Source organism: Mustela putorius, unplaced genomic scaffold (genome assembly GCF_011764305.1).
Source record: "Mustela putorius furo isolate JIRA1106 unplaced genomic scaffold, ASM1176430v1.1 tig00000129_pilon_pilon_pilon, whole genome shotgun sequence".
Lineage (NCBI taxonomy): Eukaryota > Metazoa > Chordata > Mammalia > Carnivora > Mustelidae > Mustela > Mustela putorius.
This window is the reverse complement of record NW_025421290.1, coordinates 39,827,324-39,854,354: the sequence shown is the minus strand read 5'-3', so window position 1 is coordinate 39,854,354 and position 27,031 is coordinate 39,827,324. Positions and strand designations below refer to the sequence as shown.

General features: G+C 37.2%; 1 protein-coding gene and 1 pseudogene across 9 annotated transcripts in view; one reads left to right on the top strand and one right to left on the bottom strand.

Annotated features, from left to right (window-relative positions):
• Positions 1–27,031, bottom strand: part of NUMB (NUMB endocytic adaptor protein) — a 188,481-nt gene that overhangs the window by 22,268 nt on the left and 139,182 nt on the right. For 7 of the 9 annotated variants that reach the window (XM_045072678.1, XM_013057483.1, XM_045072677.1 and 4 more), the window contains 2 exons: positions 21,389–21,463; positions 16,140–16,172 (listed from right to left, as the gene is read on the bottom strand). In XM_045072678.1, the coding sequence (XP_044928613.1) occupies positions 16,140–16,172; positions 21,389–21,463 (108 nt within the window). The remainder of the gene's footprint in view (positions 1–16,139; positions 16,173–21,388; positions 21,464–27,031) is intronic. The other 2 variants (XM_045072699.1, XM_045072709.1) reach the window with 1 other exon arrangement.
• On the top strand, positions 441–820 carry LOC123389875 (annotated as a pseudogene).

Sequence of the window (27,031 nt, the reverse complement as noted above, 5' to 3'; positions counted from 1 at the left end):
TAGAGATTCGCTGAACTGCTGTGATGCATACCTGAAACTCATTAACACTGTGTGTCCGCTATACTTCAACGAAACATAATTTAAAAGTTGAAAAAAAAAGTTATAAAAAGGTGCTGGGACCCAGCAGCCACATAGTAGTGGGTACCTTTACAGAACAGGTCCAAGTGGGGCTCGGACAGTCACCTTTGGCTTTTGCACCCAACCAGATGATTTGCCTTCAGACTCTGAGCCTTCAAAGCACTTCACTTGATTTTCTTTTAAGATTTTATTTTTAAGTAATCTCTATACCCAATGTGGGGCTCAAAACCCACAACCCCGAGATCAAGAGTTGCATCCTCCACCGACAGAGCCAGCCAGGTGTGCCACATTTCCCTTGATCTTTATCTGTAATGGTCCAGGGTTCTGAGTCAAGAAAGCTTTTAAGGCAGCTTTGACTGAAGATGACTTCCTTATTTGGTTCAGAAATTCTCCTTTCAAAAAGACATGAAGAAACAGTATCATAAAGATTATTACTTTGACAAACGGAGAATAAATCTGTAGATGAAAACAAGGAAAAGGCATCTCAGATGCAAACATCTGAGACTAGATTAAAAGGTACCTTAGTCTTTTAAAGGATATAGAAGCAGGAGAGAAGTGTTTCCAGACCCAGACTGACCCGATTCCACCACCAGAGGTGGTTTCTCTTGAGACTCTTCACTGGGCATCAAAAGAGTATATTCTCAAATGGGATCAGTTTCTTTTAGGAAGAGCACCATATCCTACTGGTGTTGAAAATGAAAATGACATAGGAAGTACTATTCAAGATGAGGCGCGGCGGTAACTTCTTCACACACTCCTTCAAAAAACCTATTTAGTACAGTTGAATATTAAAGAATATGCAGGTCATTTCAGGAACTTTAAGAATCAAAAGGCTCATATTGTCCCATTACCTCCTCAAGGACAATGAAGATAGGAGAAGCTACTGACAAGTCTTAGGTTATCACTTTGAGACTCACTACTACTTCACGGGCATGAATTTGCTTTCTTCCAAACCTATGGAAGTGTTAAGAGCGAATATTGAAAGGTGGACTATTTATTAAATAAGTCACTAAGTGAAAAAAATTACGATAAAAAATAAGTTTTTCTACAAAAAGAAGAGCCATAGGGCAATGGGAGACAGAGGATCAAGGGAGATCTTTAAGAATTATGATAAACTAGCATGATATACTAGAGACAGAATGGGCTTTGGTGTAAGATAAGCAGTCTGAATTCGGTGCCACTGTTCATAAGCTAAGCAAGTTGTGGGGCCCTCTGGGCTTCCATTGCTTCATCTGTAAAGTATCTGTAGGACTGGTAAAAGGATCAGAGATACATTCAGTACTTGAAATTGAAAGAGGGCAATAAGGAACTGGTAGCCATTTATCATCAATAGTAACTTTAAAAAACTTTTAAAAACTTCTCCCAACAAAGTGAAGCTTCTTGAAAGACACACTTTGAGTAAGAACAGCTCATGCTTACAGGATGAGTGAGAAAAGCCAGTAGAGAAGGGAGACTGCAGGTCTGAGAAGGAGCAAGTCCTCTAGGGGGCGGGACGGGACGGGATGGGGCTAGACTCCACGCTTCAGACAGGAAGAGGGACGTCCCTTCTGTGAAACGGAGTGATAGAGAGTGATGCTGAGTAAAATGACACAGATTTGTACAGGAGTGGAAGTTGAGGAAGTTCACTCTGGAGACATAAATTCATCTGCAAAGGAGAGATTACCTGCTTTACCCCACTGGGGAGAGGACGGTCGACAGGCACAGTGAGATGGTCGACACTATGAGAGCAGTATAGAGGCAGCAGAGCATAGTAACTCAGAGCATCAATTCTGGAACCAGACTGTTGTCTCGGTTTGAATTCTGGTTCAGCCACTTACTAGTATGACCATGGGCACATTACTTCTCTAAGCTTCAATTTCAACACCTATGTAATGATGTTAATTTCACATACCTCATGGGATTATTATGAGAATAAAAGAAGTTGATACAAGTAAAAGGTTTAGAACCGGGGTGTCATATAATGTCCTGTCCAAACTGGACCCTCTGGAAGTGAAAGGGGGTACTATTAAAACCCAGAAACAGGTGTTATACTGTTTCAGACAAATTGGGGCCGTAGTTACCCCACCGCCAAGAGCAACTGCCCATATTTAACCAACTCCTACGCAGCACTGAGTATTTTGCTACAAGGGAACCTCCATGATGGCCGGGTTTTCCACCTTTATTGTTCACTGCTGGATCCTCGGAGCTTAGAACAATGCCTGCACAGCACAGGAGTTTAAGAAATATTTCTTGAAGGAATATATTTGCCAAATATCTATTGTAGGGGATACAGGACAGTTGATCAGTGACACAGAAGACTGCCAAATAGCACTGAAAATCCTGGTAAGGAACTGAAATTCGCAACTTCATCAATCTATTCATTGTGCAATTGCTGCCTGCAGAGTTCAGCATCTGAGGGAATGGACAGAACTAATTCCAGATTGGGAGAATGAAAATTGGGGGGGGGAGTTATTTGATTATTGATTCATTTTAAAAGCTTTTATTTAGTAATGTCTACATCTAATGTGGGGCTCAACTCATGACCCCAAGATCAAGAGTTGCAGGCTCACCTGACTGAGCCAGCCAAGTGCACTTCAAAGGTCATTTCTGAATGGCAGTGTTCCTCATTCAGTCTCCTTACCATATATAGCCAAACGGACATCTTCTTGGTCCAATTATATAGTTATGAAAACATCTTTGCTTTTTGAGGTATATCTACATAATAAATTTTATGGTGTTGTACTAATGTACCACTGAGGCATTATATTTGTCATATTTCATGGCCTTTGATTTTCTAACTGGGGGAAGAAAACAGATAATGTGAATTCTTCTTGCTTTTGTTCCCACTTTGGGGGCTGATTCTTAGATGTCACAATAGTTGGCCACAATACAGTTACTTCCAACAGGTATTGAGATATTAACACTCAAAGATACCTGCAGTTAAATTCAATTCAGACTTCATCATACAAATTCTACAGTAGCAATGCCCCTTCCTGTTTGTGCCCTTTACAGTTTTTCATTCCAATCACATCAACTGAGGTTCTTAAACACTTTTCAGAAAATGATAAGTCATAGAAGATGAAAGTTTTTGCCTTTGTTTACCTTAGAACTGTCTATTTAAGCCAATATCTTAGGAAATAAGTTGAAGCTAACAAAAAGACTGAAATATAAAGCTAACCCAGAGTAAGTATGAAATATAGGATTTAGGTACATATTAGTGACACAAATACCTCTTTACAAAAAAAGACTACATAATACTTCAGAAACTAATGAAATGTAGTAGCTAGGGTAATGTAGATGTGAGACGTGAAGAATTATTTCATCACTTGTTCCAACACTTTAAAAAAAAAAAAAAGATTTATTTGACAGAGAGACAGCAAGAGAGGGAACACATCCAAGGGGATTGTGAGAGAGAGAAGCAGGGAGCCCAATGGGGGGCTTGATCCCAGGACCCTGGGATCCTCCCCTGAGCCAAAGGCAGACGCTTAATGGCTGCGCCAACACTTTGTATTTTAGAAGTAATTTCATGGTTGGGGTGTGTGGGTGGCTCAGTAGGTTAAGCCTCTGCCTTCTGCTCAGGTCATGATCTCAGGGTCCTTGGATCGAGCCCCTCAGCGGGCTCTCTGCTCAGCAAGAAGCCTGCTTCCCCCCCCATCTCTACCTGCCTCTGCCTACTTGTGATCTCTCTCACTGTAAAATAAATAAATAAAATCTTTAAAAAAAGAAAGTAATTTTTCGGTTATAGGTAGAATTCACACTAGTCCTAGTTAATTATGAAAAACACAGTTTTACAACAAAAAGGAAACCACTTATTCTTCAAGGAAAGAAGACAGATTTAACATGGACAGAACTTCAGTAACTTCGAATTTAAACTGGTAGAATCTGAAAAGGATCAGGCTAACCTATGAGTGAAAGAGGATAAATGTCCAATATAACTGAGCTAGTAACCACTCAACTTTCTATATATCCAACTTAGAATTTTAAAATTAACATCTTCCATAAACATCTTTTATTTTGGGCAGACAAAAACTAATATAGAATTCAATCAGGCTCTGACTCTGGAGAAAATGATAGCAGGTAGTGGATCTATTACAAATTGCTGAATTAGTAAATTTGTACTTGCAAGTAAGAGAAATGCACAGCTAATCTTCAAATGAACACACCAGTGAAGAACACAAAATGGTTGCAAAAATGACACAGGAACAGTAACTTTAGCTCAGTACACTGAAAGATCACTTTCCCTTAAGTATAAAAGGTATTCACAATAAAAGGCAATTGAAATAATTAATTACAATAAAGAATCTAATCTACCTACCTATCCCCAGAGTTTTGTTTTTGTTTTTTAAAGTAGATCCTGCTTAAATCAGAAATTGGAAGAGCTTTTTCTATGAGGGACCAGATGTCAAACATTTGCAAGTTATAAGTCTATGTTACAACTACTCAACTCTGCCATTGTAGCACAAAAGCAGACAGACAATATATAAACAAATGGAAATAGCTTTGTTCCAGTAAAGCTTTAGTTACAAAAACAGTGGGCCATAGTTTGCCAATCTTAGACGTAAATCTTCAAATCCCTGGAAAGTGAATATTAATTAAATTTTTTTGGAAAGACAATTTATTATATTGAAACAACAGACCCATTTGGAATTATGCCCCTGAATTATTCTTTTTCTTCCTTCCCTCGGTCCTTCTTCTTTCCGTCTCTTGTTTTTTCCTTCCTCTTTACCCTTCTCCTTCTCCTCCTCCTTTCTTTAAACAAATGTGCTTATATGCTATCTAATGTTTTAAACTGCAACTCAGGGGGCTCCTGGGTGGCTCAGTTGGTTAGGTGCCTCCTTGATTTCAGCTCAGGTCATCATCTCAGGGTTGTGAGATGGAGCCCTGCCTCAGCTCTGTGCTGGGCATGGAGTCTGCTTAAGCTTCTTTCTCTCTCTCCCTCCCTTTGCCCCTCCTCCTCCCCTCCTTTAATTTATGAAAATAAATAAAAAAAATAAATAAACCACAACTAGATCTCAGTGCTTTTCAACTCCAAAGTTCTGTAAGTCCCAAGATCACCAATGAGATACGAATGTGCAATTAACATAAATAGAAGTGATATTTGAGGGCAAGATAATTCTGCTGGGCATAAGATAGATAAGAGCAAAAGGTTAAGCAGCTGTTCTAATGCTTAAACCTAAGCAAGAAATGCTATAAAGACACATAGGAAGCATAGAATGGCATAACTCTGAAATGTTAAGAAGCAACTGCAGCAAACAGACCAATATGGGCAGGAGAGGCAAGCAAGTTGCTCTTTCTGAGCAATAGTGATCTGCCATTCTATGGTGCAAAGTTCTTTCTGTACAAACCAAAATGATTTTCAAGTGTACCCAATGTGTAAAGAATCACTGGTCTTTCTGTCACACCCACACACAGAGATAACCCAGTCACTACAGAGTAAAGAGATAACAACACACTAACAGGCAACATGAGACGGTGTGCCCCATAATAAATGAACAGAAGCTTCTTTTCTTTCACAGGAAATTTGCCTTCCTTTCTTTTTTAATCTCAACAGGACCTTAAAGTCTATCAGTTGATATTTGAATTTCTGAGCAGAATCGTGTAAGGAACAAATTTTGTTTTATAATTCCCAGATACAGTGAATACTCCCTAAAGAACAAAGCAGCAAAGGGAAAGAAACACAAATTCGCCAGTATTTGCAACTGGCATTATCTCTAGCGGCCGCTTAACACTACAGTAACCCTTTAATCTGGGACACTAAGATACACTATATTTCCTGCACTCTAAGTAAGAGGAGACTTGAAAGGCTTTCAGGAAGAAAATAAGGATGGTAGCAAATGGCATGAAAGATGAAGCAAACAGCAAAGGAATGATTTCTGGAGGTAATCCAGCTCTTCCAATTTGCTGCATCACTTCTAATTGAGGGGAGAGGGGAACCCAGGGATTATTCTAATATAAAGTTCGTATTTCAAATTTACATAATAGTAGACATGAAAATTCCACAGGTTTCTCAAGTTCAACCTGTCCACAACCAAATTTGTCATACCCCTCCTCACAATGAAGGGTTCCCCAAACCTCTTGGTCAATCATACCCAAAAGTTAGAGGTCATATATTCTGATTTTTTTCTATGTATCCCTAGTCTGAATGAATGAATGAGTAGGCGCATATTTTTCTCTCATCCCAGTGGTCCTGTGAATGCTGTTCCTTTGCCTAAAATGCAGGTCTCCTCTAATTTAGTTTAACTAGAAGTCACTGCTTTGTGTCTCAGCCTTAGGTGTTACCTCCTCCTAGAAGCCTTCATCATAACCTCTCACATTCATTCTTCGCTGCTTCGGTAATACCTGTTCTTGTCACATGATTTGATAAGCATTTCTTTACCTGTCTGGTTCCTCCCACTACCGGGTGAACTTGAAAGCAGTGCATCTGTCATTCATTCATTTGTTGATTCCCTAACCCAAATATTTTGGAGTAGCTACTATGGAACTCATATCATTTTAGGCACTGAAGATTCAGCAGTGAAAACAGGTGAAGATTTCAATTTTTTTTTTTTTTTTTAGTATTTCATTAATCCTTTAATAAGTCTCTATTCTTCCTAAGTGAATTTCAATTTTTTTAAAAAATATGTATTTGTTCGTTTGTTTGTTTTGAAGATTTCAATCTTAAGAGAGCCTATGTTTCAGTAAAGAAAGAGATGAGTAAGTAAACTGTATGGTATGACAAATATTGATAAGCCCTATCAGAGAAAAATAAGGCAGAGAAGAGGAATACTGAGTGTGTATATATGGAGGAAGGTGGTATTTGGAATTTAAAATAGGGTTCTCAGTGAATGTTTCATTCTCAGTGAATGCCCCACTGAGAATGGGGCTTTTGAACAAAGAATGGAAAGAGATGAAGTGAGCTGGGCATGTAACTGGATGACGTGTGCTCCAGACTACTGGTTACAGCAAGTGCAAAGAGCAGAAGCATACTTAGTGTGCTCAAGGAATAGCAAGGAGGCTAGTGTGGCTGCAACTGACGAAGTGAGAGCAGAAGCTAGGAAAAGAGACAGAGGGAATTCATGTGCAATGGTCTATAGGATCCAACGGCTTTGGCTTTTATTCTGAGTAGGGCAGGAAGCTAATGGAGGATCTGGGGCAGTGGAGCAATATAATCAGCCCTCTGTCTTAAAAAGATCACTCGGGCTGATATCTTGAGAACAGATGGTAGGGGGACAACAATGAAAGCAGGGGAAGTAGAACACCACTGCAGTGACTCAGATGAGAGGAGAAGCTGGCTTGGACCAGGGCAACAGTGTGGCAGCAGCGAGATAGGAGCTATTGAGGGGATTTGGATACAGGGTATAACACAAAGGAGTCAAAATTAGATCCAGGATTTTCGGCTAGAGCACAGGTACAGAGTTGCTCTATACTGAGATGGGGAAGACTGGGGAGAGTAGTTTGGAAGGGACAGATTAGGAATTTGTTTTTTGACATGTGAGTGTGAGTTGCCTGATGTAAAGTGTTTAATGATGATGACGATAACAATACCTAACACTGAGCCGCTATGACAGGCTACTTTGCACACTTTGCTTATATTTACTTATTTAATATTCACAATAATCACATGCAGTTGGTATTAGTATTATCCTTTTTTTAAACTATTATCCTTTTTTTAATAGGTGGGGAAAAGTAGGTAGCTGAGCCAAGATTAAATAAATGCAAGCACCTGACTCCCTAGAGTCTAAGCCCCTAACACCTATGCTATACTGCTTCTGTGACAGAAATACCACGATGGAGGTCAGAGAAGATGCCTGATGAAGTTTCAGTTATCAGTATAGCGATGGGATTTAAATCCATGACATTGGATGACATCATCAAGGGAAACATGTAGGTAGAGAAGAGTCCACAGACTGGGAAGTAGGCAGCAGTATGAGGGAAAACCAAGACCATGATCTCTGAACTCCAAATGAACAGTGTTTCATAGCAGGAGAGGAATGGACTATGACAAATCTGTGAACAGGTCAGGTAAGGAGGCAGTAGGATCCCTAGAATAATGATACAGAAGAAAACTTAGTAAGAATAGCTTTGGTGGAGTGGTGCAGGTAAATGCCTGATTAAATAGGTTTAACAGGGAAGGGAGGGCAGAAACTGAGGCACCAAGAAACTTTTTTTTTTTTTTTTTAAAGAGGATCTGTTTTGATTCACCATAAAAAGAAAAACTGAAATGGAAAAAGTGTGTACGGGGCATTGCTGGAGTGAGGAGGAGCTGGAATAAGAAGAGTCTAGTGGAGAAGTTGGCCTCGGCTGGGAGCACAGACAGTTCATCCCTTGCACACAAGGGAAAACAGAGCATACGGGCATGGATATAGACAGATGTGGTGGCAGCACATGCAAGAGTTTTCTTCTGATTGATTCTATTTTTTCAGTGAAGTAGGAAGCAAGGTCGTCAGCCAAAAGAGAGAACAGAGTAAAAAAATTCTGGAAACTTAAGGAAAAAGGAGGAAGTGTCAAACAGTTATCTAAAAATGGGACAGTAAATGAGTTTTTTTTTAAAAAAATGAAGATTGCCTTGCTCCTCCTTATATCTGGATAGCCTAGCACAGTCCCTAGTTTGCTTGAGACACTATGACTTGAGCTTGAGAACCACTGTTTTTTATTTTTCAGGTTTTAAAAGATTTATTTATTTGAGAGATTGCCCAAGAGAGCACATGAGTGGGAGGGTATGGGGAAGAGAGAGAGAATCTCAAGCGGACTCTGTGCTAAACAAGGAGCCTAATGTGGAGCTCAAGCTCACAACCCTGAGATCAAGATCTGAGCTGAGTTCAAGAGTCAGATGCTTAAGTGACTGAACCATCCTGGTGCCCCATTCCCTCACTTTAAAGAAAAGGATCCAGAATGAAGGTAAGCACAAAGTATGATTTGTTACAGGGAAGAAAATCTGGGACATATAAAACAGAACGTAGATGTGAGTACGCGTATTTAAGAGCAGTCCCAAATATCACACAATGTTTACTCTTTAGAATTAGGTAAAAACACTATAACCACACATTACTTTTCAACCATGCATCCTGTAAAACATTTCTAATTATGCCATTTGACAACTGAAAAAGTGTAAGAACATGAGAAAAATATATTTGGCAGTACATTAACAGGATCTGCTAGGACAGATATATTTTTAGTGATTTTTTTAGAGTTAAAGTGCCCCCCTCCTCTACGTGACATAATAGCTCAGAGAAGAATTCACAAACTCCAATGCCTACAGGATTAAGAGCCGGTAACAAAATGAGTGAATCAGGCTGAGGTAAGGACAACAGGGGGTTGGAGGGACTGTGGCAAACAGGCAACTGAAGGGTACAGTGGCTACTCAGCGGAAGCCACTGTTGCCACATAGAAAGCATTCCATTTTGCCAGGTCTTCTAATTCTTAAGATAGATATTCTACTTTTATGTGAAAACTTTCAGTATTTGAAATTTTGGAAGGCAGCTATGCTCACCACTATACCACCAACGCAGACCTAGTATTTGAAATTTTGGCAACTAATTCAAATTTATAAACTGTGCTCAGGGCATACAAAACATGTTTGTGGGAAGCATTCAGGTCCTTGAGCTACTGGGTATACTTCTGAATGATAGAACATCAATATGGAGTAGGTGAAAAACAGCACCAACTTTCAGAAAAACTTGGTTTCGGGGTAGACGCTGCCCGTTACTACTAACTGGGTGACCTCTCGGAGCCTGTTTATTCATCTGTAAAATGTAGTTTCATGAACTCTCCTGTTTAATTCATTGAGTGGTTATGAGTGGCAAGATTACAAAGTAGATCAAAGCATATCATAAAGCTCTGTGTACATATAAGCGAACAGCTGTGAGATAGTGGGAAATATATCTTGTCTCTGCCCCTGGTTCTGGGCACAAAGCTTCTGAAAACCTTATAATTTCCTAATTTCCCAAGTGAGAAGAGCACTGTGAGCCTCCCTTGTTCTAATATTTGGCCTTTGACTCCATTCCTGATACAGAGCTCCTAAAACCCTTGTAAATTCCCAAGTGATAAGAGCACTAGGAACATCTTTTGTTGGATGAGACCACTCTGGGTAGGCTCCTAGATAAGCACTGGTCATCAGAACAGAACAAGCCATGATTAAAGGCTTGGGTTTTTTGGCCCCACCTCATACTCCAGCCTTCAGAGAGGGAGAGGGGCTAGAAATGGAATTTATAATTGGCCATGCCTATGTGAGGAAGCCTCAACAAAACCCCAACAGTACAAGGTTCAGAGAGCTTCCAAGTTGGCAAACACATCATACCAGGAGAGTGTCATACTCCCTCTCCACAGGGACAGAAACTCTTGTGCTTGGAATCCTCCCAGACCTCACCCTATGTAGCTCTTGCTCTGGCTGTTCTGTTTCTGTTATCACATATTTTAAATAAACTAGTAAATATAAGTATTTCCCTAAGTTTTGTGAACTGCGCTAGCAAATTAAACCTGAAGAAGAGGTTGTGGGGGCCTCCAATTTGTAGCCAAACTGGACAGAAGCTGTAGGTAACCTGGGGACCTATAACTTGTGACTGGCATCTAAAGTAGGGTGAGAGCAGTCTTATGGGACTGAGCCTTTAACCCATGGGCTCAGACTCTGTCTAGGAAGACAGTGTCAGAACAGAGTTAAATTGTGGGAAAACTAGCTGATGTCACAAAAAATTGCTTGGTATCAGGAAAAAAAAAAAGCTCTACATATCTGGAGACCACAAATGAAGTGTTTTGTAGGAGTTGTAAACACACAGGAGAAAGACTTACAGGAGGTAGACTGAATTGAATTTTTCCAGTATGTTGGCTTTAAAGAGACCTAATAGGGTAGCCTAAGAACATTTCGTATCTCTGTATTCGATCAGTTCCTCATAAAATGTAAATACAGATCACTTAGCTCATGGAGTTTTCAAATATATTAAAATTATAACATCTTTTTCAAGTGTTAAGTGCTGTGTAATTACTTGGTTAATCAAGTATTTGTTTGGTATGGCCAAATGCACTAATGAACCTGTATATAGTACTTCCTAAAAAGCTGAGTACCTTCTTGGCTCTCCAAACAATGGTGAGCAATTTAACGGAGCTAGCTTGGAAAAAGTTGTTTCAGGTTTTCAGGGTTTTTCCCTGCTTTAAGGGGAAAAGCTTACAATGGGCTAAACAGTAACAGTTCTGTAACAGACTCGGGTTTATCCGTTCCCTATTGTGAACACTTGTGCAGACACTCCTCTCATTAAATGGTGACGCAGAAATAGAGAAGTGACCGGCTGGTCGGGTTCAGGAAACAACGTAGGAAAGTGAGGAAGCAGTCCTCCTAGCTATGATTTATAAATTCAAATTCAGAGCTAAAAATCCTTCCATCTACCTACTTTTGTACAAATATGTTTAATGGAAACACCTCTTGATAACTGCTGTTCTTTTTATCCCGGACCATTAAACGATACAAGAGGGGAAGGCTAAGAAAGTCTCAAAATTTATGGGAAACTATACTGGTTAAAAACTCTCTATAATCATATTGTAGTAACTTTGTATGGTTACAGATGGTAAGTACACTTATCAATAGTGAATGTCTCATAATGTAATTAATTATAAAATCACTATCTTGTACTTTTGAAACTAATACACGTCAACTGTATTTTAATTAAAAAAAAAAAAAACTTCCTACCATATACTGTTCTATGAGATTCTTCATTTTCAGCTTTCGTTAAACCACAACTGGCCTGGCAAGTTTGACAAACCAAGTCTCTTTGACCAGCCTATTTCCTGTAGCTTAGTGTGGAAATGAACTGAACTATGGCAACTTGAAAGATTTAAAAGGCTCCATTTTAAAAAGCTTTAAAAATAAATAAATAAAAGTTTTTCATTTAAAAGCACATTTCTGGGTGCCTGGGTGGCTCAGTGGGTTAAAGCCTCTGCCTTCAGCTCGGGTCATGATCTCAGGGTCCTGGGATCGAGCCCCGCATCGGGCTCTCTGCTCGGCGGGGAACCTGCTTCCTCCTCTCTCTCTGCCTGCTTCTCTGCCTACTTGTGATCTCTGTCAAATAAATAAAAAAATAAAAAATAAAAAAAATAAAAGCACATTTCTGGTAAGATTATGGGTAATGCTCTTTTCCTGCTGGTTTTCCAAACTCTTAAAATGAGTTACTATAATTTAAAAAAATTTTATGTTAGGGGGCGCCTGGGTGGCTCAGTAGGTTAAAGCCTCTGCTTTCAGCTTGGGTCGTGATTCCAGGGACTTGGGATCGAGCCCCACATTGGGCTCTCTGCTTGGCAGGGAGCCTGTTTCCCTTCCTCTCTTTCTCCCTGCTTCTCTGCCTACTTGTGATCTCTGTCAGATAAATAAAATCTTTAAAAAGAAAATTTATGTTAGAATAAACCTGCCATAAAAAGAATTCTCCTCCCAATAACAAAAGAATTCTGACAGTCACATTTGCTCATAGATGTTATAATGAGATTGTTAGGCATCATTTCCCCCCTTTCTTTAAAGTTTGGTCTTTTTTTAAGATTTTAGTTATTTATGTGACAGAGAACGCACACACACACAAGCAGGGGGAGCAGCAGGCAGGGGAGAGGGAGAAGCAGTCCCTTGCTAAGCAAGGAGACTGACACAGGGCTCGCTGATTCCAGGACCGAATCGGACCTGAGCCAAAGGCAGACGCTTAATCGACTGAGCCACCCAGGCGCCACTCCCCGCACACCTTTTTAAAAGTTTTTATTTAAATTCCAGTTAGTTAACATACAGTGTAATATTAGTTTCAGGTGTACAATTTAGTGACTCAACACCTCCATATGACACCCCGTGCTCATCCACTTAGCATCTTTTATGAGAGTAAAACTCAGTAGTATGATTTAGATATCTGAAAAATAATAAAATGCTAGTTTGAACTACTGAAAAAGACTCTTTAAAACCTTAATAAAGAAGTAAGTTGACTAGAGATAAAATCCGAAATTGAATTATTACCCTCAGAGAAGAAAGTAAAATGAGTTTATAGGAAGTTATTTATTAACATCTTCTAAGGTTAAATCTTTTATTTTATTTAAAAAAAAAACATTTTTTTTCCCAAGTATTCTATATACCCAGTGACGGGCTTAATCCATAATCCAAGATCAAGAGTCACATACTCCACTGACAGAACCAGCCAGGCACCCAAGCAAGGTTAAATCTTTTCTTTTTTTATTTTATTTTATTTTTTAGATTTTATTTATTTATCAGAGAGAGAGGGCGAGAGAGCAAGCACAGGCAGACAGAATGGCAGGCAGAGGCAGAGGGAGAAGCAGGCTCCCTGCCGAGCAAGGAGCCTGATGTGGGACTCGATCCCAGAACGCTGGGATCATGACCTGAGCCGAAGGCAGCCGCTTAACCAACTGAGCCACCCAGGCGTCCCAAGGTTAAATCTTTTAAACTTCGGTTGTAACTAATATGAAAACAGAGTAATTATATAGCACAGTGATTAAGAATGTGAGCTCTGGAGTCCAATTATCTGGGTCGAAATTTTAGCTTCTTAACTTACTCTGTGAACTTAGGCAGGTCACTTCCATAAACTTTAGTTTCCTCATTGTAAAACAGGGAGAATAATTATTTCAGCATTATTTTAAGGATTAAGTGAGAGGATTCCTGATTTTCTTTCTTAGGCCACATGAATTTATGTTGCAAAATACAGTGAAACAACTAAGAAGCACAGCGTGACCCAGTTCGGCCATGCTGTAGGTGAACCATGACTCCACTCTGTATAGTAATAAATATTGCCACTTTGGGGTTGATTTCAAAATGAGAGCTACCTTTGTTCCCTAACACCATATTATAACTTCTTAATAAGTCTTCTTTTGGTATGTTTTTTCTATAAATTATATCAATATTTTCTATAATCTAGTCTTCTATACGAGGTCTACACAAGGTTGTTTTTTACTAAAGTAGAGATGTTAAAAACTGATCACTTGGAATCTACTTTAAACTGTATAATAATTAGTGATGTGAAATCACTTTGAGAAATTCTATTTGGGGGGCACCTGGGTGGCTCAGTGGGTTAAGCCTCTGCCTTTGGCTCAAGTCATGATCTCAGGGTCCTGGGATCGAGCCCCGTTACTGGGCTCTTTGCTTGGTGGGGAGCCTGCTTCCCCCTCTCTGTTTGGCTGCCTCTCTGCCTACTTGTGATCTCTCTCTCTCTGACAAATAAATAAAAAATTTTTATAAAAAATCTTAAAAAAAAAAAAATAGGGGCGCCTGGGTGGCTCAGTGGGTTAAAGCCTCTGCCTTTGGCTCAGGTTGTGATCCCAGGGTCCTGGGATTGAGCCCCGCATCGGGCTCTCTGCTCTGCGGGGAGCCTGCTTCCTCTTCTCTCTCTGCCTGCCTCTCTGCCTACTTGTGATCTGTCAAATAAATAATAAATCTTTAAAAAAAAATAAGAAATTCTATTTGGGAAAGAATATATAGCTACCAAAGAAACTTCCTCAACAATTCTATTGAGTATTTATACAACTGACCCTTAAACACACTGCCCTGTGCAAATCTACATGTATGTTATTTTTTTAATAACTACAGTATGGAACTGTAAATTTATTTTTTTCTTAAGATTTTCTTAATAAAATTTTCCTTTCTCTGGATAAAAATACAGTATGTAAAATATATAACATACAAAATATGTGTTGATCAACTGTTTACATTATTGGTAAGGTCAACAGTAGGCTATTAGAGTTAAGTTCCTAGGGAGTAAAAAAAATCATACAGCACTTTTTGACTGCAGAGAGGGTTGGAGGCCCTGACCCCAGGCACTATTCAGGGTTAACTGTAATGATGCAAATGTCTATAGGATTAATTCTTTCTAGATATGGACCTGTTAATTTAACTCAAACTCAAATGTCTACTAGAAATTTTATTGTGACATGTGGGTAAATTATATGACTTTCTATTTCAGATTGACAGCAGTACCTGAATCAAGCTTCTCAATCTAAAGTCTCTTCAAATTTATTCATAAACAAATCAGGTGGGCTATATAAACACATAAAAACCAGTCACAACTAAAATATTTACTTGAGAATAAAATGGAAACTATTTGATCTTTATTATTATTTTTTAAATTATTTTATTTATTTAACAGACAGAGATCACAAGTAGGCAGAGAGGCAGGCAGAGAGAGAGGGGGAAGCAGGCCTCCTGCTCAGCAGAGAGCCCGATGTGGAGCTCGATCCCAGGACTCTGGGACCATGACCTGAGCCGAAGGCAGAGGCTTAACCCACTGAGCCACCCAGGCGCCCCCATTTGAGCTTTAAAACAAAATTTCAAAGTATCAAAACCACCCAGTAAGAAAACAAAAAAAACAGAAAAACAAAAAATTATGGCATTTTTATATTCACATTAACTCTTAGTAACTTATACCCAATGATAATAGTGTTTTCTTATACTGTTAAATCTGAATTATTTCCTAGCACTTACTTAAACAATGATAAATTCTGACAAAAATGTTAGAAATGTGTTTACCTATTTATATATATATTCTTAATTCTAAGGAAATAGGAACATTAAATAACAAATACTTGAAAAGCATGTACAGAAGGAATATCCCATATGATGACAGATTATTTGGTAGACAACTAATTAAGATAGTTTTTTTTAGATTAGCAGCCCAGACTAGAAATGACAGAATCCCCAAAGATAAATATATGTACTTTCACTCACTTCACTCGAAATTTAATTTAGACTGAAAAAAGCATTTGCAATGAATGTAAAATTTGATGTACATTCAATTTCCACTTGAACTTATTAATATATCTTCCCATTTCTGTCAATATTGAGCACTAAGTAAAACCCACTTCTTAAAAAATATTCCCACTTCCAGCTAATATGCTAATATGAACAGCTTTGCAAGATCAAATTAAACACCTAGCCTTGTGGAAATAATACTTTTTCAACCTATTTGCTTTCTTTACTGGACTTTAGTATAAACAGACACACAATTAATATCATAGATAGCAACTTTCCAATTAATTTCCATATATAGTCAAATCAATTCCTGTATTATAAAGAAACAAATGTCAGTGCTATACTGGGGGTGTAACTCCTTATAAAGCAAGCATGAATGTGGCATCAAACTTACTTTTCCAAAGAAGCCTTTGAAGAACTTCCTTTCCTGGAGGAACAGGGGGACAAGTCGAGCGCTATTATTGTATGGGCTAAATGTCCCAGGGTTTCACACCAATAAGCACATACAGAAGTTGGGTAAAGGGCAAAGTAGGAGAAGGGGAGTGAGAGTTTTAAAGAGTTATCCATACCAGGAGTGACAGGGAAAAAGGAAGGGTGCATGAAAATGCAGGGAGACATACTGTATGGCCTAAGAATCCATAGGAAGAGAAGAAATCAGAACCTGTATCCATGCAGAGCAACTAGTTAGTTTAGTATTCTCTATTTACTTCTGAAACAGAGATTATCCAAATCTGGCAGCAGAGAAAAAGATTAAGACATATTGGTTTGGTGAGATTTGTATTTTAAATTTCCTAATAGTGAGTAGTAGTACATTTTTCAATTTCCATTTTTCAATTTAAAAAATCAGTGGTCTACTATATGGAAGTCATCAACTTAAAAAAAAAGTCTACATTTGGATAACAGCATAATCACATAAAACTGCAATACATAAAATTAAATTATGAGTGTGCAGCAAGAATCTTTGTCAGACTTTTTCTTACCAAGTTCAAGATGTCACTTAGAGAATCTTTACTCATCCATTGGGATCAATTTGTAAGTATGTATATGTGTGGGCTGATCAATGCCACAACAATCATGAGGAAATAACAGATATGTTCTATTCTAAACAGAGAATAAATTATCTTTAAAGAACACAAAGCTAATGCTTTCACTACAGGTGGAAAAAAAAAATCTGTGGATCACAACTGAAATTTTAAAACAGGCTTTTGTTTTCTTTTCAAATGATACTGTTTTAGAATAATGAAATTTGCATTGACAATTATAAGTATATAACTCTGAAACTATGTAGATAAGAGAGACATCATCTCTGGTTCCAGTACCAATTTTTAAGCTTATAGAAATTTTGAAAGCTGGCCATCATGTAAGATCAGAAGAACTTATATGAAGTAGAGGGGTTCTAACCAAGCTATCTTAACTTTATATTTCCTAACTTTGGTTGAACTATTTAAGCCTTTAGTTTTTATAATCAGTTTTTAATATTGGATAAATGCCCAGAAAAAGACAAATGTACTGAAATTTTACTCTCTCGGACAATTTATAAACTCATTCACTACTCTCAAACACTGAAGAGTTTGTTTCCTATACCTAAGTTAGAAACAGCATCAAATATTTCCAAAAAATGTTGTGAACTTAAACTGGAAAAACAATAAATTGGGGAAGTTGCTGCAGTAAGATTAAGTTTATTTCTACTGCCAAGTTTGGTGACCCTAGTTTTGTTAGACTGTGAGTGACCATCAGCGTTTAAAGATGCAGCCAAAGATAAAAGATTCACCATTCTTGAGGGATAGGGAGGTGAGGGAAAGAGATCTGTTAATATTTAGTTGGGCTCCCATAAAATCTCTTGTTAAACATGTAGTATGCTCTCTTTTCTTCAAAGACCTCAGTTGTTAATGAAAAAAGGTGACATGCAAAATGCATTAAAAGATAGTTATTAGAGAATATTAGTGCTTTTTTCTAAAAAAAAAAAAAACAAGTTATGATTCTTTTACCTGCTAAAACAAGAACATATATTAAAGCAAATATATCAAATAGTGAATAAAAAAACAACATATTAGAAACTGTCAGTATAATGGAACTAGTCTAAAACCAAGACAGAGAGGGAGAGACATTTAGAGACAATGGGAAGAAAAGATCTTTAAAAGGAAAGAACATCTTGGACCAGTGTCAGCAAGATACCCAAAGGCCCGATACACTTTTTACAAAATAGACTAATAAATGATGTTACTACTGACACTTAAATTATGTCAATAAAGGCAATGAAAATGGGCAATAGTTGTTTCTGCCATTAATCGTATATGATCTAAGTCAAAAAGTGGCTAATTTGTGCACGTATGTCACAAAACAAATGAGTTGAAAATAGGTGTAATTAATTTTATCATACAAAGTAAAAAGAATTTAAACATTTATGCTCGGAGAAGCAGGTTTAAAACTTAATCTTTAAAAAAGGTGATCCTCTTTAGTTTTATCTTTTCATTTGAGAATATTAATTACGCAGGTAACTTCTAGTTGATGTTAAAGTGATCCTAAATTGTAAGGGACTACTTTGAGGATAAATAAGAACTATATTTGCAAATTATTCAGCTTCTTCAATTATTTGCAAATTTAAAAAGCTCCAGAATGCCACATTTTTAGTTAAAACATCATTCAAGTGATAGGTTTAAGATGTTTGTTTTGCTACTTAACTCGTACATCTAAGCTATGTAATTCTTTAATTTACAACTCTGGCATTCAAACTAGTTCCATAAACATGTTATTTCTTCTTTAATCTGTAAACTTGTACACTTCTACATTTGCTTCCATTTACTTGAAACTCTAAGGAAGAAGATATAGCTTTGGCACAATATAGCCATCTGGTACAGCAGATTATAAATGTCAGATGAATGTTTGGTAAGGGTGGGGAGGCAACTAGAAATTTCTTCATAGTAAAAATATGAAAAGACAAAAATCTAAAATATTTGTGGACTAATATAGTCTGAGAAGAACAACATCCTGAAGACTTCCAACTTTCTGCAAACTTCTCAGTATAGCATTTGAAAGAGTATTTTTAGGAGGAAGTTTCATTGAGTACAATCAACAGGAAATTGACCCCAAAATTCAATCTTATTTTTTAAATACATGTTTATCTATGTGAAACTATGCACAACATTTGCCCCAAGTCTCTTGGATAGGATCAGTCTAAAAAATTTTAAATAACTTCTTGAATGAAAAGTTCAGAAGTGGTCAATTTCCCCTCAAAGTTCAAAAGTTTATGTCCAGAAAAGCAATCAACATACTTATAAAACTTCATATTAGTCATAAATGACCATATGGAAGTACGAATCATTTAGAGATAAACAAAAGGCTTTCGTAAACTTTAAGACATTAAATGTAAGATAGGGTTATGATAATTGTTATGAGATTTGATTTGACTATACTGAGGACTGAACTGTTTTCTGTATATTCTAGAAATAATTTTTGAGTGGCTACTATGTGCCAGACACTGTTCCAGGCATAAGTATAATTTTTTAAATGGCAATTTGGTTTCTATTTCTGGTGAAAAACAAACTTCTTAAATTTTTTTATCTAAACAGTCCTACATCTCAAGTAGGACTTGAGATGTTTATAGTTTATAATCTTCATGATCAAAAATATAAAAAGGTAAAAAATTCACTCAATTAAAAAAATTTTTTTCTTTCAAGTTTATTTTAATTCCTATACCCAATGTGGGGCTTGAACCCATGACCCAGATCAAGAGTCACATGCATTTCCGACTGAGCCAGCCAGGTGCCCCTTAAAAAAAATTAGTTTTAAAACTAAATGGTGAATAGTAGCTATCTCTGTGATTACAAAAAATTTTATGTACTGTTTTTATTAATTTGTATTTTACACAATGAACTTATACAATCTATATAATGAAGAGATGCTTCTAATTAAATGTAGACTAAAAAAACTAGTTAAGAGGATTCACTGCTCATTAAACTAAAATACCATTTCTTAATGTCTTATGTGCAAATTAAAATCATCCCTAGTTTTCCCTTATTTAGAGAGTGAACATGAAGCCATGCTCTGAATTAGAAGACTTTCTAAAGGCTCATTCCACAATGACCGTCTACCTGCAAATTATGTAGGTTATAAGATTTTGATAACTACTAGTAGTTTGTTTCAAGTCTATTTAATCTATTCACTGATTTGCCTGTTGTTTTCAGTCATTAGTATTATGATGTTTAAATATTCTTTAATGACTAATAGGACAAATCATTGTATTACTTTAAAAATTTTCCAAGCTAAACTTACTCTTTCAGTGAAATTGGAATTATTCTATTAAAGAAACGATTGAATTTATGTTTCTTGGAAAATTACATTGTCTGAGGGTGTATTTAACTGATGAATATATTCAGATAGACATGACAAGTCTGTAAATTATAGCTTCACATACCGTAACAGATGAAAGTAAGTCCCTTTAACATTAATGATGATTAGAATAGGAAGGGTTTCAATCATTTAAGAATTTAAATGACCATAATCTGAGGTAAATGGTATGTATGTATGTATATGCAGTATACCATATGTCTACATATTGGGGGTTCTTTTTTGTTCCTTGCATACTATAATCAGTTATTTCTCTCCTCCTTTCCCTTTTACAACAGATTCACAGACATTTGTTCCAAAATATAGTACACTTCTCTAAGTTGGTTGCGTCTTTAATCTTGTATCTTTTATAATGAGGGATTACGGATAGAGGTCATATAAAATATACCAAGCAGAAAGGTTTTGATAAGCAAATTGAAGGGGGGAAAAAAAAGCACTCATTAGTAGCCAAACTTGTGGCAGCCTACCATACCAGCAAACCCAAAGCAAACAAGTATTTATGCTGTCTGGGGCAAGGGCATGCAGAAGTAATGGTTAAAGCTTTCACAGCGAAGAGTTTGGAAAAAGGCCACACATTGGAGAGAAGGAAGGTTGTGAAGAGGATTGTCAGAGTTTAAGAGACATTTCAAACCTATCCAAAATATGATATTAACACTTCAATGTGAACCTTTGTGAACTCTGAATCCATTCTCTCCTTTTATTAAATATACAAGGATGTGCTTGGGATTTAGTCTAAGGTATAAGAGGCAAAGAAAATATTATTCTTCCTGGAAAAGAACTCTCCATTTCAAGTATGCTGAAGTTTGTGAAAAAGGCAGGGGAAATACACTGCTTATGTTAGAGGGGTGTACAGAAGGAATCTGGAGAGTAGTAGTGAAGATAATAAGTCCTGCCCCAACTGTAAGCCTCACTAGCCATCATCACAAATAACTCTACCTTCCACTGTTTCTTAGAGTAAATTTAACATCAGCAATTTATAACCCAGTTATCACAGTTAGGTTAAGACACTAACTGTAACAGTTTTCTCTTGGTTTTAGATTTCATACCACTTGTTTCACATGGGTTCTGAATCCAAATACCCTTTGGATAATGTCTGGCCTAAACCGATGAAGTTGGTCTTTATAATTTACGCCTTTGGACAGATAGCATGAGATGCTTTTTACTAGAGCCCACATCTTTTGCCTAAAGAGAAATACTGGTCTTACTGGATACTGAATCACTAAAATTTACTGAACAAAATCTCTTAAGAAAATATTTCAGTACATAGATCAACAGTGGCAACCATCAAATACATACAGCTTTTAATCTTTTTACAGCATCTTCACAGATGTGCATTCCTCTTGACTCATCAACTTCTACATGGCCAAGGTACTGCAGAAAGAAGAAAAAAGGGTTACTGCTATGCATATTGAGTAGCTACTATATGGTAGGTATTAGTTGGAAGAAAACTGAATATTAAAATTTCTGCACTCAAGAAATTGCCACTGTATAAGAGTTAAGATGCTACTTTACTTACCCTCAGTGTCCTCATATGAATGAAATTCAGAATAAATGCCTCAAAAAATTGTTATAGAGAAGTGAAAAAGTAATGGTAGGCACTAAACGTTACCTAAATTTATTGGATCTGAAGGTAACAACAGCCTGTGTTAGACACAGTTACTGTACCTCTGAACACAAAAATAATCCTAAAACAAAATGTATACATATGTAAATATATATACACACATACTGAAAAAGACACAAATAAAAATAAGTTATTCAAAGGCTGAAGAGATCATATATCCTTTTATGGGGAGCACGTAAGAGCAGGGCAGAGAACTAAAAAGACAAATTTTAAGAAGACAATACATTTAAAGCTTTAAAAGATGTGTAGAATTTGAAGAGGAAAAAACTGAAAGGCTGGGGAACCATTTTAGGTACAAAGAATTTAAGAAAAGTTATTAAGTGTGGAATAGTATAACTATCTATCAGCAAGTACTCCTGTTTGACTAGGATTTGAGATATGTACTGCTGGGGAATCTGAATGCTGGAATGAGTCTCTACTTAATTCTAGAGTCAATGGAGAGATAATCAAGTTTATTTATTTTTTTTCCAAGAGAGTAATGCAATTCAAATTGTACCTTTGTATGGGAATAGCCTTGGGAAAGATAAAGACAGGATGGTGAAAACATTACCAAAATGCTCTCTTTTAAAAAGGAAATGTGATCTGGTTCTGGGTACAATTGAGTAGACTCCATCTTCCCTGTCCCATTGAATGAAACCATAAAACCTGAACAGAACATATTTCAAGTCCTTTTTGTAAAGAGCAGAAAAGTTGTCTGAGAAGAATACCAGGATGCAAGGTATTTCTGAACTGGTAAGGAGTTTACCTCCCACTCTCCTGCTCCATTTTCCTCCTTCCCCTTTCTGATACTTCCAACTTGGACTTAATACAGCCAGAAATCCCAAACTGCGTGCTGTCGCAAAGAAAGAACTCTAGAAAAAGTACTCTGTCTGTGGCTCAAGGATCAAATAAGGAAATGCCTTATCTTCAGAAAGAGTACAGGAATCTCTCTCCCTTTTACTTATCTCTTATTTTTCTTCTCACACCTCAGCTCCCAAAGCTATCCTGAGCTGGTAATAGCAGTGGAAACCTGCAAGAGCCTGAGAGGAGAAAACTCTTGGTATAGTGAAATTGTGATTCCAGGAGGATGAACCAATGCCCTTTCTGCTTCTTTCCCCTCCCTGTATATCTCCCATCATTTGGGCCTGCATGGATGTGAAATGGTGCGAACTCATGGGAGAGTAGAATAACTAGAGCCCCAGGAAACACAGGCACAGAGAGTTTAAGTAACTTGCCCAAGGTCATTCAGCTAGTGAAAACTCAAACCCAAGTGGCCTGACCCAGAACACTCTTAAAATGCATACATGGAATCTTTAACTTTTACTCAAATCTTTCCAATACTAAGTGCATAAAACCCATGAATTAAAATAAATTTAGGAAAGCATTCAACTTCAGGTAATAAAATACTTGAGGAATCAATCATAAAGATCATAAACTAAGACCAAAATATCTAAAGAATTGTTAAGAGCTGTAATTCTGAATGAGTATTATATAAACAGGAAGAATGCTCACTTTTTAGTGAATCAAATAATGTACTATATATATAGTTCTAAGTTGCAAGAATATAATCTCTTTAGGGCAAATCTGAATAACATGAAATCCAATAAGATAAATATTTACATATTCTATTTTGGATTCTCAAATGCAATGAATTTGGGTACAAATTTTACACTTTCTATCTAGATCCACATTTAGTTACATTCTTTGGTTTTACAGATGATGTACAGTGGTAAAGTAATGTTTTCTCAAATTCAATACCACTGAATCCATTATGGATACTGAGTATACATAAGAACCTCAAATTTTAGAAAATTTCTAAACTACTACATTAATAATAATAATGTTTCATATCAATAAGAAAGGATGCTGACAGCAAATTTTCATCAGTGTACCTCCATCTGGCTCACTACAAGATAGCTTTAACACAGATTCCATACTTAGTCATCTTTGCTTATCTTTTTCCTATTAAATTAGAAAAATACTAACTCAAAATTATAGGCTATCAGAAATGTCAAGTGTTTGGTAGTTCTGTCAACTAGTTCTAGATTTTCAGATTGATTTCACACTCAAGAAATAACAGAGTATTCCCTCACTGAAGGCTGGTTCTCAACCATCAGATGCTACAGTGACAGGAATATCACACTAAAATTATTATTATTATTATTATTATTATTATTTAGGATTTTATTTATTTATTTCTCAGAGAAAGAGAGAGAGCACAAGCTAAAGAAATAGCAGGCAGAGGGAGAAGCAGGCTCCCTGCTGAGCAAGGAGGCTGATGTGGGACTTGATCCCAGGACCCTAGGATCATGACCTAAGCCAAAGACAGACACTTAACCGACTGAGACACTCAGGCATCTCTACACTCGAATTCTGGAAAGGTCTATTTTTCAGCTTAGAAGACAATGATGAATGGATGTTTCAATACCTCTCTGGATGAATTAAGCTCTGAAAAGGATTTCTTTATGTTTTGTTGATATCTGGCCTTTTTCAAATACCAAAAATATATTCTTAATTTTCTGGTCCAACAAGTAAGGAAAATAAAGCAGTGGAAAATGGTAAAACCTGCACCACTGTTCTGACAGCTTAAGAAATTCTGACATCTCATTCTTAACAACTTGTTTTATATACTGTTAAATTCTTATAGTCTGTTGTTTTGTTTTTTACTCTATCCTTAATCACTGACTTGAAATGCCAAATACATATTATTAAAAGTTACATTATGCTAGACATTCTATTTTGTCTTACTGTTACTCCTATTTTGACTTATTATAGTTTAAGAATCTTTTAATATGGGGGAGGAGCAAGATGGCAGAGGAGTAGGAGATCTAAATTTCGTCTGGTCCCAGGAATTCAACTAGTTATCAAACCATTCTGAACACCTACAAACTCAACAGGAGATCAAAGAATAGCAGCAATTCTATGAACAGAAAAGCAACTACTTTCTGGAAGACAGGACATGTAGAGTAGTGAATCCTAGGTGATATACGGGAAGATAGACCATGGTGGCTGGGGGAGGAGGGAGTCTCCATCAGCCAGCTCCTGGAAAGTGAGTGGCAGAGCACAAAATCAGAACTTTTAGAAGTCTGCCCCACAGAACGAACATCACTCCAGAGGCTAAATGGGGAGTGGAATCCTCACTGGGACAGTGGGGGTCTCAGGTCCCTTGGGGCAACAGAAAGACAGGGGGTACCTGAGTGTGGCAGAGCTCTCAGGTTTTGGAGCAGGGAAGCTAGCTGCAAAGACGGAGTTGAGGAGTGGGCTCTCAGTTTGGGGTTTTCATAAATCATGATCCACAGCACAACTAGGCCACTACTCTTCGATCAAGGACCCAACAAGCGAAAGATCCGGGGAGACTCCCCTTTCTCCTCCTGGAGGAGCAGCATGGGAGTACACTGCAGGAATCTGCTGGGTTTGGACACTCCAAACGGGGTTGTGTACCAGGGACAGAAACGCTCGGTCACAGTACAGATGAGCACAGAGTCAGCCGGAGACCAGGGAAACTGGAGTGACTGACTGCTTTTTCTAAGGTCTCACTGAAAGTGGGGCCCAAGCTCTCAGCTCCTCCGGGGCTGGATACTGGGAGGCCGCCATTTTCATTCCCATCCTCCAAAGTTATAAGCAAAGCTTTCAGAAAACAAAAGCTACCAAGAGCAAACTTGAGCAGATTACTTAGCCTGGCCCCTGGCAAGGGTGGTGCAATTCTACCTCAGGCAAGGACATTTGAGAATGTCCAGGGGTTAGGCCCGGAAGACCTAACCCCTGGAAGATCAGCAAGAACATCCAGCCATGACCAAGTTTACTGATCAATGAGAACACAAAACTCCAGTGCTAGGAGAATATAGCACACAGAATTTTTGGCTTTTTCCCCATGATTCTTTAGTCTTTCAAAATTAATTTTTTGAATTTTCTTTATTTTTTTTTCTTTTTCTATTAAAAAAATTTTTATTAGGCAAAATATGTGCTATAATGGTGAGTGCTGTGAAGTATGTAAACCTGGCAATTCAGAGACCTGTACCCCTGGGGCTAATAATACATTATATGTGAATTAAAAAATTAAAAAAAATTTTTCTTCTTTTGTTTTTCAACCAACATCTTATTAATTCCTTTTTTAAAATCTTTTTTAATTTTCATTTTCATAGTCATATTCTACCCCTTCATTGTATTTAACCTTATTTTTTGTGTATATATAAGTTTTTCTTTCTTTAAAATTTTGGGATACAGTTGTGTTTTTTTAAAATTTTTAAAAAATTATTTATTTGATAGAGAGATCACAAGTAGGCAGAGAGGCAGGCAGAGGGGGAGAGGGAAGCACGTTCCCCGCCTAGCAGAGAGCCTGATGTGGGGCTTGATCCCAGAACCCTGAGATCATGACCTGAGCCAAAGGCAGAGGCTTAACCCACTGAGCCATCCAGGCACCCCGGAATACAGTTTCTTCTAACAGACCAAAATATACCCTAAATCTAGTGTATGATTTGTTCTAGTTTCCTGCCTGATCACGTTCTTCTTTTCTTAAATTTTTTTTTCTTTTTTTCAACCAACTTATCAATTCCTTCTTAAAAATATTTTTAAATTTTCATATTTATAGTCATAGTTCATCCATTCATTGTATTTACCCTTCTTCGTGTGTGTGTGTGTGTGTGTGTGTGTGTATGATTTTCTTTCTTTAAAATTTTGGGAGGCAGTTTCTCTTAACAGACCAAAATACAACCAAAATCTAGAGTATGGCTCTATTCTGTTCACCACCCTGATCATTCATATATGTACATATATTCCCCCCCCCCATATTTTCTCCCCAATTTTGGGTCTCTTCTGATTTGGTTAGTGTGTGTTTATCTGGGGTCATTGTTACCTTTTCAGCATTTTGTTCTCTCATTCATCTATTCTTCTCTGGGCAAAATGACAAAAGGGAAAGACTCACCTCAAAAAGAAAAAAAAAAGAAAAGAAAAGAAAAAAAAAGAACAAGTGGCAGTACTGACTGCCAGGGACCTGATCAACATGGACATTAGTAAGATGTTGGAACTAGTGTTCAGAATGACGATTATTATAAAGATACTAGCATGGCTTGAAAAAAAGCACAGAAGATATTAGAGAATCCCTTTTTGGAGAAATAAAAGAACTAAAATCTAACCAAGTTGAAATAAAAAAGGCTACCAATGAGGTGCAATGAAAAAAACAGACTCTAACTGCTGGGATAAATGAGGCAGAAGAGAATCAGTGATACAGCAGACCAAATGATGGACAATAAAGAAGCTGAGAAAAAGAGAAACAAACTACTGGATCATAAGGGGAGAATTTAAGAGATAAGTGATACCATAAGACAAAACAACATTAG